General features: G+C 36.9%; 1 protein-coding gene across 1 annotated transcript; it reads right to left on the bottom strand.

The window, feature by feature from the left end:
* Positions 1 to 789: 789 nt before the first annotated feature.
* tspan5a (tetraspanin 5a) lies at positions 790 to 13,786 on the bottom strand. Its single transcript, XM_034130836.1, has 10 exons — positions 13,404 to 13,786; positions 12,257 to 12,307; positions 9,719 to 9,865; positions 9,458 to 9,628; positions 9,161 to 9,286; positions 8,555 to 8,602; positions 7,326 to 7,442; positions 7,173 to 7,234; positions 3,033 to 3,074; positions 790 to 2,938 (listed from the first exon to the last, which is right to left on the bottom strand). The coding sequence occupies exons 1-9, from the start codon at positions 13,482 to 13,484 to the stop codon at positions 3,062 to 3,064; spliced, it is 816 nt and encodes a 271-aa protein (XP_033986727.1). The 5' UTR covers positions 13,485 to 13,786; the 3' UTR covers positions 790 to 2,938; positions 3,033 to 3,061.
* Positions 13,787 to 14,334: the final 548 nt, after the last annotated feature.

The raw sequence follows: 14,334 nt of genomic DNA, 5'->3' as shown, positions 1-14,334 counted from the left end.
TTGCACTTGGAGTAGAGAATGAGTCCTTACCCCAAATCTAGGAGTCGGGTCTTGTTCTCAGTGAGGGGATGAAGGAGCATGCCTCCTGTTCCAGGCACGTCCAGCTGGGAGGAGACCAGGGGGCAGATCCAGGACCAAATTGATTGATTGATACATTTATTTCAAACAAGTCAAATAAATAATTTACAAAAAAATGTTTTTGCAGGACATAGGCATGTAAGAGAAAACAAAACAAAGTGACATTTTGTTCGAGCTAAACTGCCTAATTCTGAGCCTTTTTGATTAGCACAAAAATCTGACCAAATGTAAGGGGGTGTTGTCAATGACCACCAAAAGTAGGCGGGGTTTTTCCTTGTTGCTATTGATGCTAATTTATCTGCGTTTTGCTAAAAAAGGGCGCCAAAGCATATGCCCTCCTTATACCAATTTTGACGACACTGTGCAATGATAATAAAGTAGAATCTGATCTGATTCCCATGCTTTACTAAAACACAACTGGGATCCCAACCAAGCCAGGCCTTTCCCGTCAATCTCACAATGAAAAAATCCTTTTTCTCCATTTCTACTTTGGAAGCGGCTTTCCTTTTGTCGTACTGAATCGGGTAATGATTATCTGTATCAACGTTTTTCTTTTAGTAGTGTAGTGTAAGCAGCAGGACACCAACGATGTCCAGGACACCGGCAGACGCTGTGTGGGAAGTGCAATGCATAAACAAATCGGTTAGCTGTAGGTGCCAACAAATCTGGACGAAATATATCACTCGAGACAAGAAAGCAAAAAAACTCAGGTTTTTTTGTCACCTTAATACATTTTACTTGATGGTAAAATCAGTCCAATTTCAACAGGAAATGAGAAACGGAGATGAGAGGAGGTAGTTACATTACAATGTTTGTGGGGAATTCTGTGATCATCTAAACAATCAGTAAAGTGGAACAGGAAGTGATGAGTGAAATGCACACGCTCTCATGTGAGAGACACATCGGCTTCAGTAGAAATGAAGGTTTTGCTGTCCAATACACCAGAGATGTTATAAAACCAAATGTACAATAAATATTTAGTATCAAAAACACTATTAATCCCTTTTAAAGTAGATAACACTTCCACGTTTTCAGTGTACAAGTTCCACAATATCAATGTTGACATACTGAAAAGATACCGCAAAACCAAACAAGTGATGCATGCTTTGAGCAAATAATCGTCCTAAACCATCAAAAGGAACACTGAGAAAAATCTTCATCTATTTTGAAATTAAGTTGCAATCCAGAATACATTTAAAGATTTAGATCATTCATTATTGTGTATACTGATCAGATCAAAAATACACACAGTGAAAGACAATCATGGGCTACACATATAATATGAATTGAAAATGTTCCAAAATGCCCGTCTCAAAATATGAAGTGTATTAGAAATGCTCAGATCCACACCAGAGAGAGGACTGTATCCTTGGCTCTCTACACAGAACTGTGACACCTGGACAGCTAAACACTGACAGCGAGGTTACACACGCTTCGTGGTCATACTGGATCAAACATGTTTCAGGAAGAAAGGCTGCTTAAGATTTGCAATGTCGTCTTTCTATTGGATAGGACTGAGCTACCTTTTTTTAACATGCCAACACATGTTATTTTGAACTGCTCATTTTGTGAATAGCAAATAGGTGCAAAATCCAATATTTTCCAAAAAGTTCATATTTCTAAAGGCCATAATACCCATATACCATGTGTTGAGCTTTAGGTCGCTATAATCATTCCTTTTATCCAAACTGGTTCAAATACCTTCAGAACCCTGGTCCAAATGAGTCCATCAGCATGTCTTTCAGAGTTGGGATGTATTCAGTCACTGGTTCAAAGACGCCTATTTGATTGATTGACTGTTGAAAAACTGTACAAGCTTTAGCAACAATAACTGCAATAGAGACACCTTAGAAGTAGCAGTTGTATTGAGATAAGACTTGAAAAAGCCAGAATGATTTTGAACTTTAAATGTTGTCTATGAGTAACCATACAACAACAAATAAAATGGTCCAAAATTGGAAAAGGATTTAAATCAGTTAATATCCTTTTTCAGATATCTGACATGTAGTTACACGTTTTTAGTACTTTAATTTAGACAGTATCAAAAAAAGCAGTGGTTCAAAACCCAAAGGTAAATGTGAAAATCAGTATAATCAATAAATTAACTGATCCCTTTCTGCTCTACTGGTGACTCCCTATGTTAAATAATGGAAGTCATTTTTAGTCCATTTCTTTCCTTCAATGCTATATAAGTAAGTTTCAGGAGGACATTTAGCTCTTCAGTACCCACAACTATCCATCCTCTGTCTGTCACTGAGCAATTACAATTCATTGCCACCACAAGAACTCTCTAGTTTTGTAAAGCAGGTTATTCAATGAGTCATTCTTGTCAATGGTTAAATAGGAATGTGTGTCTGTATCTGAAGAGGTCCTTGAATCTGCTGTAACACACTAACATCTAACAACGTGTTCATTTGAAAAAAAAAGAAGGACATCCTGTTTTCAGTTTTGTAACTTTGCCTCAGTGACGGAGAGAACATGGAGCACTCAACTGATCCTCAGCTTCTTGTTCACAATTATGTCACTGTCCTACATGATGGGTTTAGCAATGCAGCGTTATGTCCACAGTGAAAAATACCGATCTAATATCAAAAAGATGTATCAAAACTCCTACTCTCTACATGTAGCTATCAAAACTGGAGCATTGTGACGACCTGCATGTAGTGCATGTTTAACCATCCTCCCCAACATTTCTCTTTTTTTACAGAAGTCACACACAGTGTTATTTACAGAGCGTTTCACATATTAGTGCCTTGAAAAAAGGTGCTGGTTCAGTGAACAAAATGGTGCAGGTGATCCGTGAGGTCCTCTGAATGCCCCCCCATGATGTGTTCAAGGAGGCGTGTTCAAGAACCCGGAGCTGACAACACAAAAATAGACAAAATGTAATAAACATCACTTTCTGATAAGTACTAGATTTATACAGCCACATTTAATGTAATAAAAAAGGTTACCTGTTAGAGTTGAAATGCTGCTTCAAGCATCAGGTAAAGAAACTGTAAAAAGGACATAGAAGGCAGAAATCATTAGAGTTGTTTTAAATGATCTGCTTGTTAACAAAGCTCCAACCCCCTTGTGTTTATTTCAAAATAAAAGCTGGGGCACAACAGGAAGCAGAAGTTAAGGGTTAAGGTTGGGAATGCTTGAAAACAGTGTTCTGCAAAGGATCTAAACTACAGGCTGGAGAGAGAAAGAGTTCATGGAGAGCGAGAGAAAAGAAAGAAATGTCTTCAGTTGGAAAAAGTCACAGTGGAGGCAAAGCCAAAAAGAAAGAAGGGATTGTTGTCTAAGCCACATGACTGAAGGCTCATTAATGCAAACCAACCCAACGCTACGGCTCATAGGAACTGTAGGAAGGTCATCAACATGCAGTGACTAGAAACTATGTTCCATGATTCACTATCATTCATGGTCCTTAAAGTATCATAGTGGGACCTTATTAACAATGCTAACAATGCTAAGATACAATGTTAAGTTGCTAGTAGTAGATCAAACCTCAGTTTAAGGTTAACACATCTATCAAGATCCGTTTACATGACAAGTATCTTTATTTTAGACTGTTCTCAATAGGTGAGTTTATTATTTCATACTTCTAGAAATGCTGATATATTTGTAAGGACAAACAATGGCCTACAGCTAGTTAGCTAGCTTGTTAGCTACCAACACAAGGTTAGCACGTCTGATCAAAGTTCCCAAAGTCAACAAAACTGTGCCAACTCTCACTTTAAAAGTCCAGAAAAGATTAATTTCGATTTTCGATCACTTGGGTTTTAAACATTTGTTTATTGTTATAACTGTTTAAAATGATTCTGTATATCATTCTGAACAAATTGCTAACCTACTGCTAACTAGCTAGCTAACACTGACAAATACTGAAACAGCAAAATGCTGCATGCTGAGAGGAGGAAGCAGGGTTACTTTGCAGTATTTCTAAAGCACTTTTATGGAGTGTGGAGTCACCTTAAACTCAAGAGTTTGATTATTTATGATGAATTAATAAAATACATGATAGAACAGCTCTTATATGGAAGCCTGTTTGCGCCATAGGAAAAAAAAATCCTGTAAGTCATAACTATCTCATTATATTGACTTAGCTATCTCATTATAATGACTTACTATCTCATTATAATGACTTACTATCTCATTATATTGACTTAGCTATCTCATTATAATGACTTACTATCTCATTATATTGACTTAGCTATCTCATTATATTGACTTACTATCTCATTATATTGACTTAGCTATCTCATTATATTGACTTAGCTATCTCATTATATTGACTTACTATCTCATTATATTGACTTAGCTATCTCATTATAATGACTTACTATCTCATTATAATGACTTCGCTATCTCATTATATTGACTTACTATCTCATTATATTGACTTAGCTATCTCATTGTAATGACTTATTATAACTGTATTTTCTTTTTATTGAAACAATGATGTCAAATACAGAATAAGGCACATGGACATCTATGTTCATCATATAAGCGGAACAACTTTATATTATGGTACACAAATTCACCATCAACTAGTTAACATGCATATTAGCAGTATATTGGCTCTTTATTAGTCATTATAAAACACTTATTAATGCCTTATTCTAAATGACCATATTCTACAAGTACTAGGCCATTAGTTGAGAGTTTTTCCTCAATAACCCTCTAATTAGTGCTTATTTATTGCAAGTAAGGAAGTTGTTGTACATGAGCCTTGGTCTTAATATGCTCTCCTCAATATGTCTAAATAACTCAAAATTATGTATTTCTATCTAAGAATATGTTCCCTATTTTAAAGTGAAGTCTTGTTCATAACCAATAAGCTATTAGTTTGACTCTAATTGACCTGAACAGGTTCCCTATTCTGAAGTTGCCTCCTCTTCACACTTTGTAAATACATTATAGAACACAACTACTGAAATTAACCTCAACAGTACATGAACAAAGTAGGCTCACGTTGACTTATAATGACTTAGCTAACTCATTATATTGACTTAGCTAAGTCATTATAATGAGTTAGCTAAGTCATTATAATGAGATAGCTAAGTCAATATAATAAGATAGCTAAGTCAATATAATAAGATAGCTAAGTCAATATAATGAGATAGCTAAGTCAATATAATGAGATAGTTAAGTCAATATAATAAGATAGCTAAGTCAATATAATGAGATAGCTAAGTCAATATAATGAGATAGCTAAGTCAATATAATGAGATAGCTAAGTCAATATAATGAGATAGCTATCTCATTATATTGACTTAGCTAAGTCAATATAATGAGATAGCTAAGTCAATATAATGAGATAGTTAAGTCAATATAATGATAGCTAAGTCAATATAATGAGATAGTTAAGTCAATATAATAAGATAGCTAAGTCAATATAATGAGATAACTATCTCATTATATTGACTTGGCTAAGTCAATATAATAAGATAGCTAAGTCAATATAATGAGATAGCTAAGTCAATATAATGAGATAGTTAAGTCAATATAATGAGATAGTTAAGTCATTATAATGAGATAGCTAAGTCAATATAATGAGATAGCTAAGTCAATATAATAAGATAGCTAAGTCAATATAATGAGATAGCTAAGTCAATATAATGAGATAGTTAAGTCATTATAATGAGATAGCTATCTTATTATATTGACTTAGCTATCTCATTATATTGACTTAGCTATCTTATTATATTGACTTAGCTAAGTCATTATAATAAGATAGCTAAGTCAATATAATAAGATAGCTAAGTCAATATAATGAGATAGCTAAGTCAATATAATGAGATAGTTAAGTCAATATAATAAGATAGCTAAGTCAATATAATGAGATAGCTAAGTCAATATAATGAGATAGCTAAGTCAATATAATGAGATAGCTAAGTCAATATAATGAGATAGCTAAGTCAATATAATGAGATAGTTAAGTCAATATAATGATAGCTAAGTCAATATAATAAGATAGCTAAGTCAATATAATGAGATAGTTAAGTCAATATAATGATAGCTAAGTCAATATAATAAGATAGCTAAGTCAATATAATGAGATAGCTAAGTCAATATAATGAGATAGTTAAGTCAATATAATAAGATAGCTAAGTCAATATAATGAGATAGCTAAGTCAATATAATAAGATAGCTAAGTCAATATAATGAGATAGCTAAGTCAATATAATAAGATAGCTAAGTCAATATAATGAGATAGTTAAGTCATTATAATGAGATAGCTAAGTCAATATAATGAGATAGCTAAGTCAATATAATAAGATAGCTAAGTCAATATAATGAGATAGCTAAGTCAATATAATAAGATAGCTAAGTCAATATAATGAGATAGCTAAGTCAATATAATAAGATAGCTAAGTCAATATAATGAGATAGCTAAGTCAATATAATAAGATAGCTAAGTCAATATAATGAGATAGCTAAGTCAATATAATAAGATAGCTAAGTCAATATAATGAGATAGTTAAGTCATTATAATGAGATAGCTAAGTCAATATAATGAGATAGCTAAGTCAATATAATAAGATAGCTAAGTCAATATAATGAGATAGCTAAGTCAATATAATAAGATAGCTAAGTCAATATAATGAGATAGTTAAGTCATTATAATGAGATAGCTATCTCATTATAATGACTTAGCTATCTCATTATATGTAGTGGAGAATAAAGTACAATATCTCCAAAAATTGAACTTAAGTACAGTACTTGACTAAAAGTACTTGTAATGTCACACCACTGCTTATTATTATGTTTCATTTGAGAAATTACCTCACATAGAAGGTGAGTACCAAGAACAACTTAGAAACAATGTTGGGGGCATTGCTAACTGTGACTAGTACTATAATCCAAAAAGTATCTTAAGAATCCAGCACCACCATGGAATACACAGATTTTTCAAAAATGGAATAACCTGATATGGCCGGATGTTTCTACAACATGAGAGACTCTTCCAGCAGTTCTACAGGGACAGAGCTGAACTGCCTCATGGTGTGAAATGGAAACACAGGGTGCAAATCGAAGGGAAGTGTGCCTCAAAAACAGGATACATTTGATATTAGGTATTCAAAGTAAAGCTCATTTCTTACCAACTCGCCCGCACAGCTTCGATGTCACTCACTAAGTTTTGGGCCAAACAAATTCCAAAGATCTGTGGATCAAAGAAAAAAAAAACATACTTTTGAAACAGATGCATTTTTTTCTGGAACATTAGAAAGGTTTCACATAGAAGTGGATCTGACCTGCAGTAGTGCGACCCCGATGAAGATCCCCGCCACCAGGGTCAGGTTGTCCTGCAGCCACTTCTCAAACTGAGGCACGCAGCCCTTCACGTTGATGTAGTCCTTCTGCTCCGAGTCCTGCGGGAACACACACTCATCATCGTACACTTCAGATCTGGCTATTTGTACCGCAGGTTAGATACGTTCAATATAGAGCTGTGCGATTATGGCAAAAATCATAATCACGATTATTTTGGTCAATAATTGATATCACGATTATTAAATACGATTATTCATTGACTTTGAAAACATCCATTTATTGAACTTTAAAATACAAATAATAATTTGAACAGTATCTTTTTAACTGTTGATTTCCCTGAACGTATAATTCAACTGAAAAACCAATACAAAAATAAATTAAATAAATGATACATTTATATCTACATTTAAATAAATAATATCAAAAATAATAAATACCAATAAACAAGATCAGCAAATATTTTGGAGCGCACTTCAACAAGCTACTAAACATATATAAATATGATAAATACAAATACATTAGATCAAATATGTTGCAGTGCACTGTCACAACCTAGCAAAGCTAAATAATCGTTTTTTTCGATTATGTTGTTTTTCGTAATTGTGGCAGGCCAAAATCGTAATTGCGATTAATTGCACAGCGCTAGTTCAATATAGTTTTATTTTTACTGTACCCAGTTTCTCTCTTCATTTGAGAAAAATCTCAACACTATGGAAACTCTTGAATGGGAATGGAAGCAGTGTTTAGCCACATCTGCAGACTATGGTAATGGCCATGATGATAGAACACTATTACACCTCCAATAAGATTAATTCAAATAATAATGAATGGATATCTGATTTTATATCTGTTTTTAATTTCTCACTAAATCAGGTCAGGTCCATGTCTTCCCATAAACAACTCAATTAACATGAATCAGTTCTAAAATGTAACATATCTGTCACATCGGAGATTTTCCTACCCTTTCATTTCGAAGTGAAAATAATAATAATAGTTTTTAAATCATGGTCTTCAATAGCAAGATGTAGCATTAGCATGATTTTTGACTATTAGCAGCTTTAAAACACCTTCAGCCTGCCTTCAAAACCCTTGTAACATCACTAGCACTAAATAGCTACATAACATCTATAAAAAAGTGAACAAAAACTCCAACCGAGTCATACATAAGAGAAGAGAATCCAAGAGAGAGGAAGAGTGAGTGAAGACTTACTGGTTTAGCTCGGATGTCGTATCCACACTGAGTGTTTATGACGTCCTCCTACAGACACAAAGAGCAGCTGTATATTAAAAACAGCCTTATGATGTGACAAGCTATACAAAGACATGTTTATGTACAGGAAGGGTTCAAATTCAAAAAGGAACATCTGAATGAGCTTGACCTAATGTGCTACCAGTAGTGGAACGTAACCAAGTAAATTTACTCAAGTACTGTCCTTAAGTTTAAAATGTAGGTACTTGTACTTGACTTGAGTATTTCCACATTATGCTATTTTATACTTTTTACTCCACTACATTTATTTTACAGATTTAGTTACTAGCTACTTTGCAGATTTAGATTTCTAATACAAAATACATATCAATTAATGCATTATTATTATAAGTCAAGCTACCGACTAGTATATAAAGTAATTCAAATAAACCCGTTGAAATGATGGTCATGCATCAATAATTAGGATAAAATAATTGTAAACATGTGGTGCTTAAATGAGCCATTCTGCATAACAAGTACTTCTACTTTTGGTACGTAAAGTATATTTTAATGCTACAACTATAACTAACATGTTTATGGAGAAGTGAAGGAATGAGGGTCTCGTACCGCGGGGTCCTTGGTGCAGCAGGAGAAGGGGACTCCACACTTTTCCCGGCTGGGATTCCCATCAGTACAGTTAAAGTAGATGTTGAGGTTCCAGTCGTCCGCTCCGAACGCACCGCAGCAGTCCCACTGAAGCAGAGCAGAGCACTGTTAGAGGCTTTATCTGAATTACAGGTTTCCTCTGTAGACCAACATGATCAAATACATTTTTTAATTACTAGTACGAGTGGATCTGACTGGAAGTACAATAAGGATGATGTTGTGTTTAACTATAAATTAACATGCTGTTTTCTAGCGTACGTATTCCTGGGTGAAATCGATGAGGTTCTGTAGATCGATGTCGTCGCGGTACGCCCGGATGTTGTTGTTGATGAACAGGTTGAGCTGGTCTTTAATCCAGTCCTTGAAGACAAACGCCAGGATCCCCGTCGTCAACTCCAAGAAAAAGATGATTCCCAGAAACACGGAGAACTACAGCGGTCAGAAAGACAAACAGTGGGTGAGTTTCTCCATCAGTCATCCCATCAGCGCGCAGAATGGACGTCTTATCATGGAACGTACAAACTTCAGTAGAAAGGTGTTCTCCCGCAGTGCTCCAATACATCCTGCAAAGCCCAGGATGAACATGATCCCGCCGACCACCATGAAGAGCCAGACTGGGTCCAGCCCCCCCAGGTCTGTGATGGACGAGATGTTGGACAGAACCCCCTGAGGACAGAGACAGAACCGGTCAGACCCAGCTGCGTCTCTGCAGGACTGAACATCTGCCAAGAGGCTCGCAGTGACATCACACAGGATGGAAGCACAAATAAAACAAGAGAAAAGGCTTTACCCTCTGATACACGCTGCACTCGGATTCATTTTAGACCCATTTACAATACTAAACCAGACACCTAGGGGCCAGAGTGTCCGTTAGAATGTTTTTCCGCCGGTCAACATGTCCGTTAAAGTTTCAATCTTCCGGACAAAATGAGAAAAGTGCCGGTCAAAGGTCTTCTTTGTTATTTATTGAGCTTTAAAACAAATTGATAACGACTCTATATTAAACAAACTAATTATAGTAGATCAACTACATTATTCAAAAGTGTACAGTAACTTTGGATAATAACAAAGGGAATAATAAACGGAGCCTCTCTCTCCCCCTCTCTCTCTCCTGACAGCCCGTCAGTATGCAGCTCGCTGATCCAGTAATGAGTGACCCGACAGTAAAGAATAAATATATTTATAACTAGTTTAGGTTGTTCCAGAGGTAGATCAACTAGCTAAGTGTGTTAGGTCTAACTTGAAGTGTGTGTTTTGCTCCGCTCACCAGTCCGTCACAGTGGACAGAGCTGCAGGTGATCATAGAGCTGCATCATGTAGAGCTGCAGGTGATCATAGAGCTGCATCATGTAGAGCTGCAGGTGATCATAGAGCTGCATCATGTAGAGCTGCAGGTGATCATAGAGCTGCATCATGTAGAGCTGCAGGTGATCAAAGTAGCTGCAGGTGATCATGCAGAGCTGCATCATGTAGAGCTGCAGGTGATCATAGAGCTGCATCATGTAGAGCTGCAGGTGATCATAGAGCTGCATCATGTAGAGCTGCAGGTGATCATAGAGCTGCATCATGTAGAGCTGCAGGTGATCATAGAGCTGCATCATGTAGAGCTGCAGGTGATCATAGAGCTGCATCATGTAGAGCTGCAGGTGATCATAGAGCTGCATCATGTAGAGCTGCAGGTGATCATGCAGAGCTGCATCATGTAGAGCTGCAGGTGATCATGCAGAGCTGCATCATGTAGAGCTGCAGGTGATCATAGAGCTGCATCATGTAGAGCTGCAGGTGATCATAGAGCTGCATCATGTAGAGCTGCAGGTGATCATGCAGAGCTGCATCATGTAGAGCTGCAGGTGATCGTAGAGCTGCATCATGTAGAGCTGCAGGTGATCATGCAGAGCTGCATCATGTAGAGCTGCAGGTGATCATGCAGAGCTGCGTGTCTCCGTCAGCAGCGGCTGATCTGATCTCTGATCTCTCTCTCGCGTCCGATTAGACTTCACTTATCGATCAAATCTAGCTAGTTCTGGCTAATGATATGACTGCCTGCTTATCAAAGGACACCTCCTAAACAATAAGCGTTGCTTGGCAACGGGCTGTGGCGGCAAAGTATAGCGCAGCATTATGCATTTGTTTACATGAGGGGTCAAAATGTCCCCTTCAGGAGGATACATCTCTTTCTCCACATTAAATGTTAGACATTAGAATGTACTCTTCTTGTCTGTCACGTAAGTGGCGCAACTGATGCTGTATTGCGCTAAGGGGAAATGATTTTGACCGGACATTTTGACCAGACATTTTGACCGGAGAGATTTAGATTTGCTTGACAATTTGAATCGGGGTTGGAGGATTTAATTGAAAGCTGATTTTTGTATTCTCTGCCCAATAGGGAGCAGTAGAACAAACTGATAGAAGCTATAGTTTGTTAACTAATTGCCAACTTTGTAGGTCTGCTGTTAGCGCTGTTAGCGTGGGTAGTGGAGTTTGATGGCTGAAAAAACAATTAGCCTACGTCTATTTTAACTCTAAATGCAACCATAATTTAAAACATGCTGTATTTGGAGAGTACTTCCAATCAGGGTATGAGGCCATAAACTTACTAGCAAGTGATACTAGGTTTATTTTCTGATCAACTATATACAATCACCAGTCTTTTAGCGAAGTTGCCCCCTGATGGCCAAAAGACAGACTGCAGGTTTCGGCCCTTTTGCATTGGATTTCATTTTCAGACCCGGAGGTTGCACTTGGTTGCAGTTTGTAAATCCAAAACAACAAGCTCTAAAGGGATAAAAGGCTCTGCAGAGCGGAATGTTTGTGATGATTCTTTGATTGTTTGTCCCCACAAATGACCCCTTTAAAATGACAAACCGTTATTTCAACCATTGTTTTTATAAGAATGTTGATTAGTGCAGCTTTAATTTTCAATAAGTAGTGGCATTAAAACAACAAAATTCTATTAAAAACAAATATATAAGTATGCCCACAAATATGTGGGAGTGTAGGTAGAAAGTGTATTCTGTTTGGCAGTATCACCAACAACCCCTCAGGGTCCTGACGTACCTTCTCACTCCAGGCCCACAGTCCGATCGCAACCAAGGCCATGCCCAGCAGCTGCAAAACACCACAGTCAAGTCAAGGGATGAGTGTGACAGAATGACAGGCTGTCACACTGTTAATGAAAACACACACTGTGACCCTGATCAGATCCTGCCTCTGCTCTGACCGCAGCCTCCTTATCTCACACCCTCTTTATTCATATCTCAGCACTATAGCATAGAGCATGAATGTTTCATGTATGTTAGCCCTTCCAATAAAGTCACTGTAAAACAAAAAGAGGCGTTTTCCTGGGATTGTTGTCCACAACAAATGACATCACACAATACATTGATTATTCGCTGGACATTCATTTTACAAGTAAACATATCAAATGAAAAAAGATTAAATGTATGTTTGTTTTTACATTAAAGCATCGACTTTCAGGGTTTACAGCTTTTGGAAATGTGGGAACTTGTGAAGGACCTTTTGACAATTTATGCAAAGTATTCTTTACATTTACAACGAAAATACTTGGTATTTTCAGCCCTAACTTATATGCATTTAAAACATTTGAATGCATGCTTCTTAGTTAACATTAAGCTGTCTTTGGCTCTTTTCTGCTGTAACAAATGTAAATGTTCTCCTCTGTGGGACGAATAAAGGTATTCTGATTGTGTTGTGATTCTGTGTGCATTCAAAGTGTTCATGTTGGTTAGGTCATGCTGTGAACTACCACCGTCGGCTATGAATGACATCACTTTTTTAAAACACATTACATCATGTCTACATGCACTCTGAAGTATTACACATGCATTTAAAAATAAAAAAGTTACACAATCATTGAAAAAGAAAGTTGGACATGATGGAGCTTCAGAGGGTGATATGAATGATAATCCTGACCGGACCGAGCTGAGCTGTCATTAGTTCACAAAAAGCCGATTAGCTGAGCAGTGCCCGCAGCAGCTCCGACAGGATGTTATCGAGCGAATGAAACCAATCAGACATGCATTGATATCTTCCTGAAAAATATCGTTCATGACAACGGCAGCATAATTAAATGCTAACAATATCGGGGCCTTCCTCCCTCCCTATTGGCTGGTGGACATGATAATAACCGAAGTGCACTTGAGAGAGGCGCAGACCGTATAAATAACACAATAAAGCTTCTTACCCAGAACAGGATGTTGAATCCGAAAATGAAGTATTTGATGCAGCAGCTGACTTCGTTGCCTTTGTAATAATTCCCCGACATCTTTGAGCATCCTCGGCGCGGTGTGAGAGGAAAAGCACGGCCTGCTCACAGGCTTTGTGTGTGGGATGGAACAGGTTCAGCGCTCCGGGGATGCATTTCACTCCGTCCGCTTCAAATGTTCCCGCAGCCGCTCTCCATCCGCACCGGGAACATTCTGGAAGGTTTGAGGACGCTAACACCGGCAGCACCGAGCACAGAAACGGGAAGTTACCGCAGTAAACCGCAGAATAAAAACGCTGCTCTGTTTAGTGGACAAATTGCGCCTACAGGAGGCGGTGCGGCTGCTGCGGGTGGTCGTCAATGATTGGCTAGAAAAGGACGTGAAAGACGGAGAAGGCAGCCAATCATTTTAGAGGAAAGAAGGGTCACTTCCTGTGTCCAGAATGATGAGAAACATTTACAAAAATATATAATAATAATAATAATAATTATACATGAATAAATTAAGTAATACATAAATAAACAAAAAAAAAACATGACAACAATAAATAAAAATGTTACAATATAAATCAATAAACTATACATATAGCCTATATTATAAAACAGAAACAATTTCAAATAATAATGTATGTCTAATATTGGTGGAAAATCACTTACTGATGTTTTACTATAAAATTACCAAAACTATTTAAAATAGTTGTGGTTACTGCAGGTACCTATTGAAAATCTTAGACAGCTCTATTTACGGGTCATTTTGTTTATTTCCAAATTCCATGGCTGTTGCAGGTATTTAACTGAAGATATTCAACCATAAAATTGGCTTTCCGTCTTTTTGTGGGGCAAAAATAATGCAAGAAATGCAGCCAAAATATATTGTCTTACATTGTGAAATGTTGACCTCAGTCTTACT

This window comes from Trematomus bernacchii, unplaced genomic scaffold (assembly GCF_902827165.1).
Source record: "Trematomus bernacchii unplaced genomic scaffold, fTreBer1.1, whole genome shotgun sequence".
Classification (NCBI taxonomy): Eukaryota; Metazoa; Chordata; class Actinopteri; order Perciformes; family Nototheniidae; genus Trematomus; species Trematomus bernacchii.
Note: the sequence above shows the minus strand (reverse complement) of the source record. Positions and strands in the feature narration are given on the sequence as shown.

Excerpts from the sequence above, each read along its gene's own strand:
- tspan5a (XM_034130836.1), bottom strand. The coding sequence starts at position 13,484 with ATGTCGGGGAATTATTACAAAGGCAACGAAGTCAGCTGCTGCATCAAA. Across the intron at positions 9,866-12,256 it reads TGTGGGCCTGGAGTGAGAAG|GGGGTTCTGTCCAACATCTC; the intron begins GTACGTCAGGAC and ends CTCTGTCCTCAG. Across the intron at positions 7,235-7,325 it reads TCGGGGTCGCACTACTGCAG|ATCTTTGGAATTTGTTTGGC; the intron begins GTCAGATCCACT and ends TTTGATCCACAG.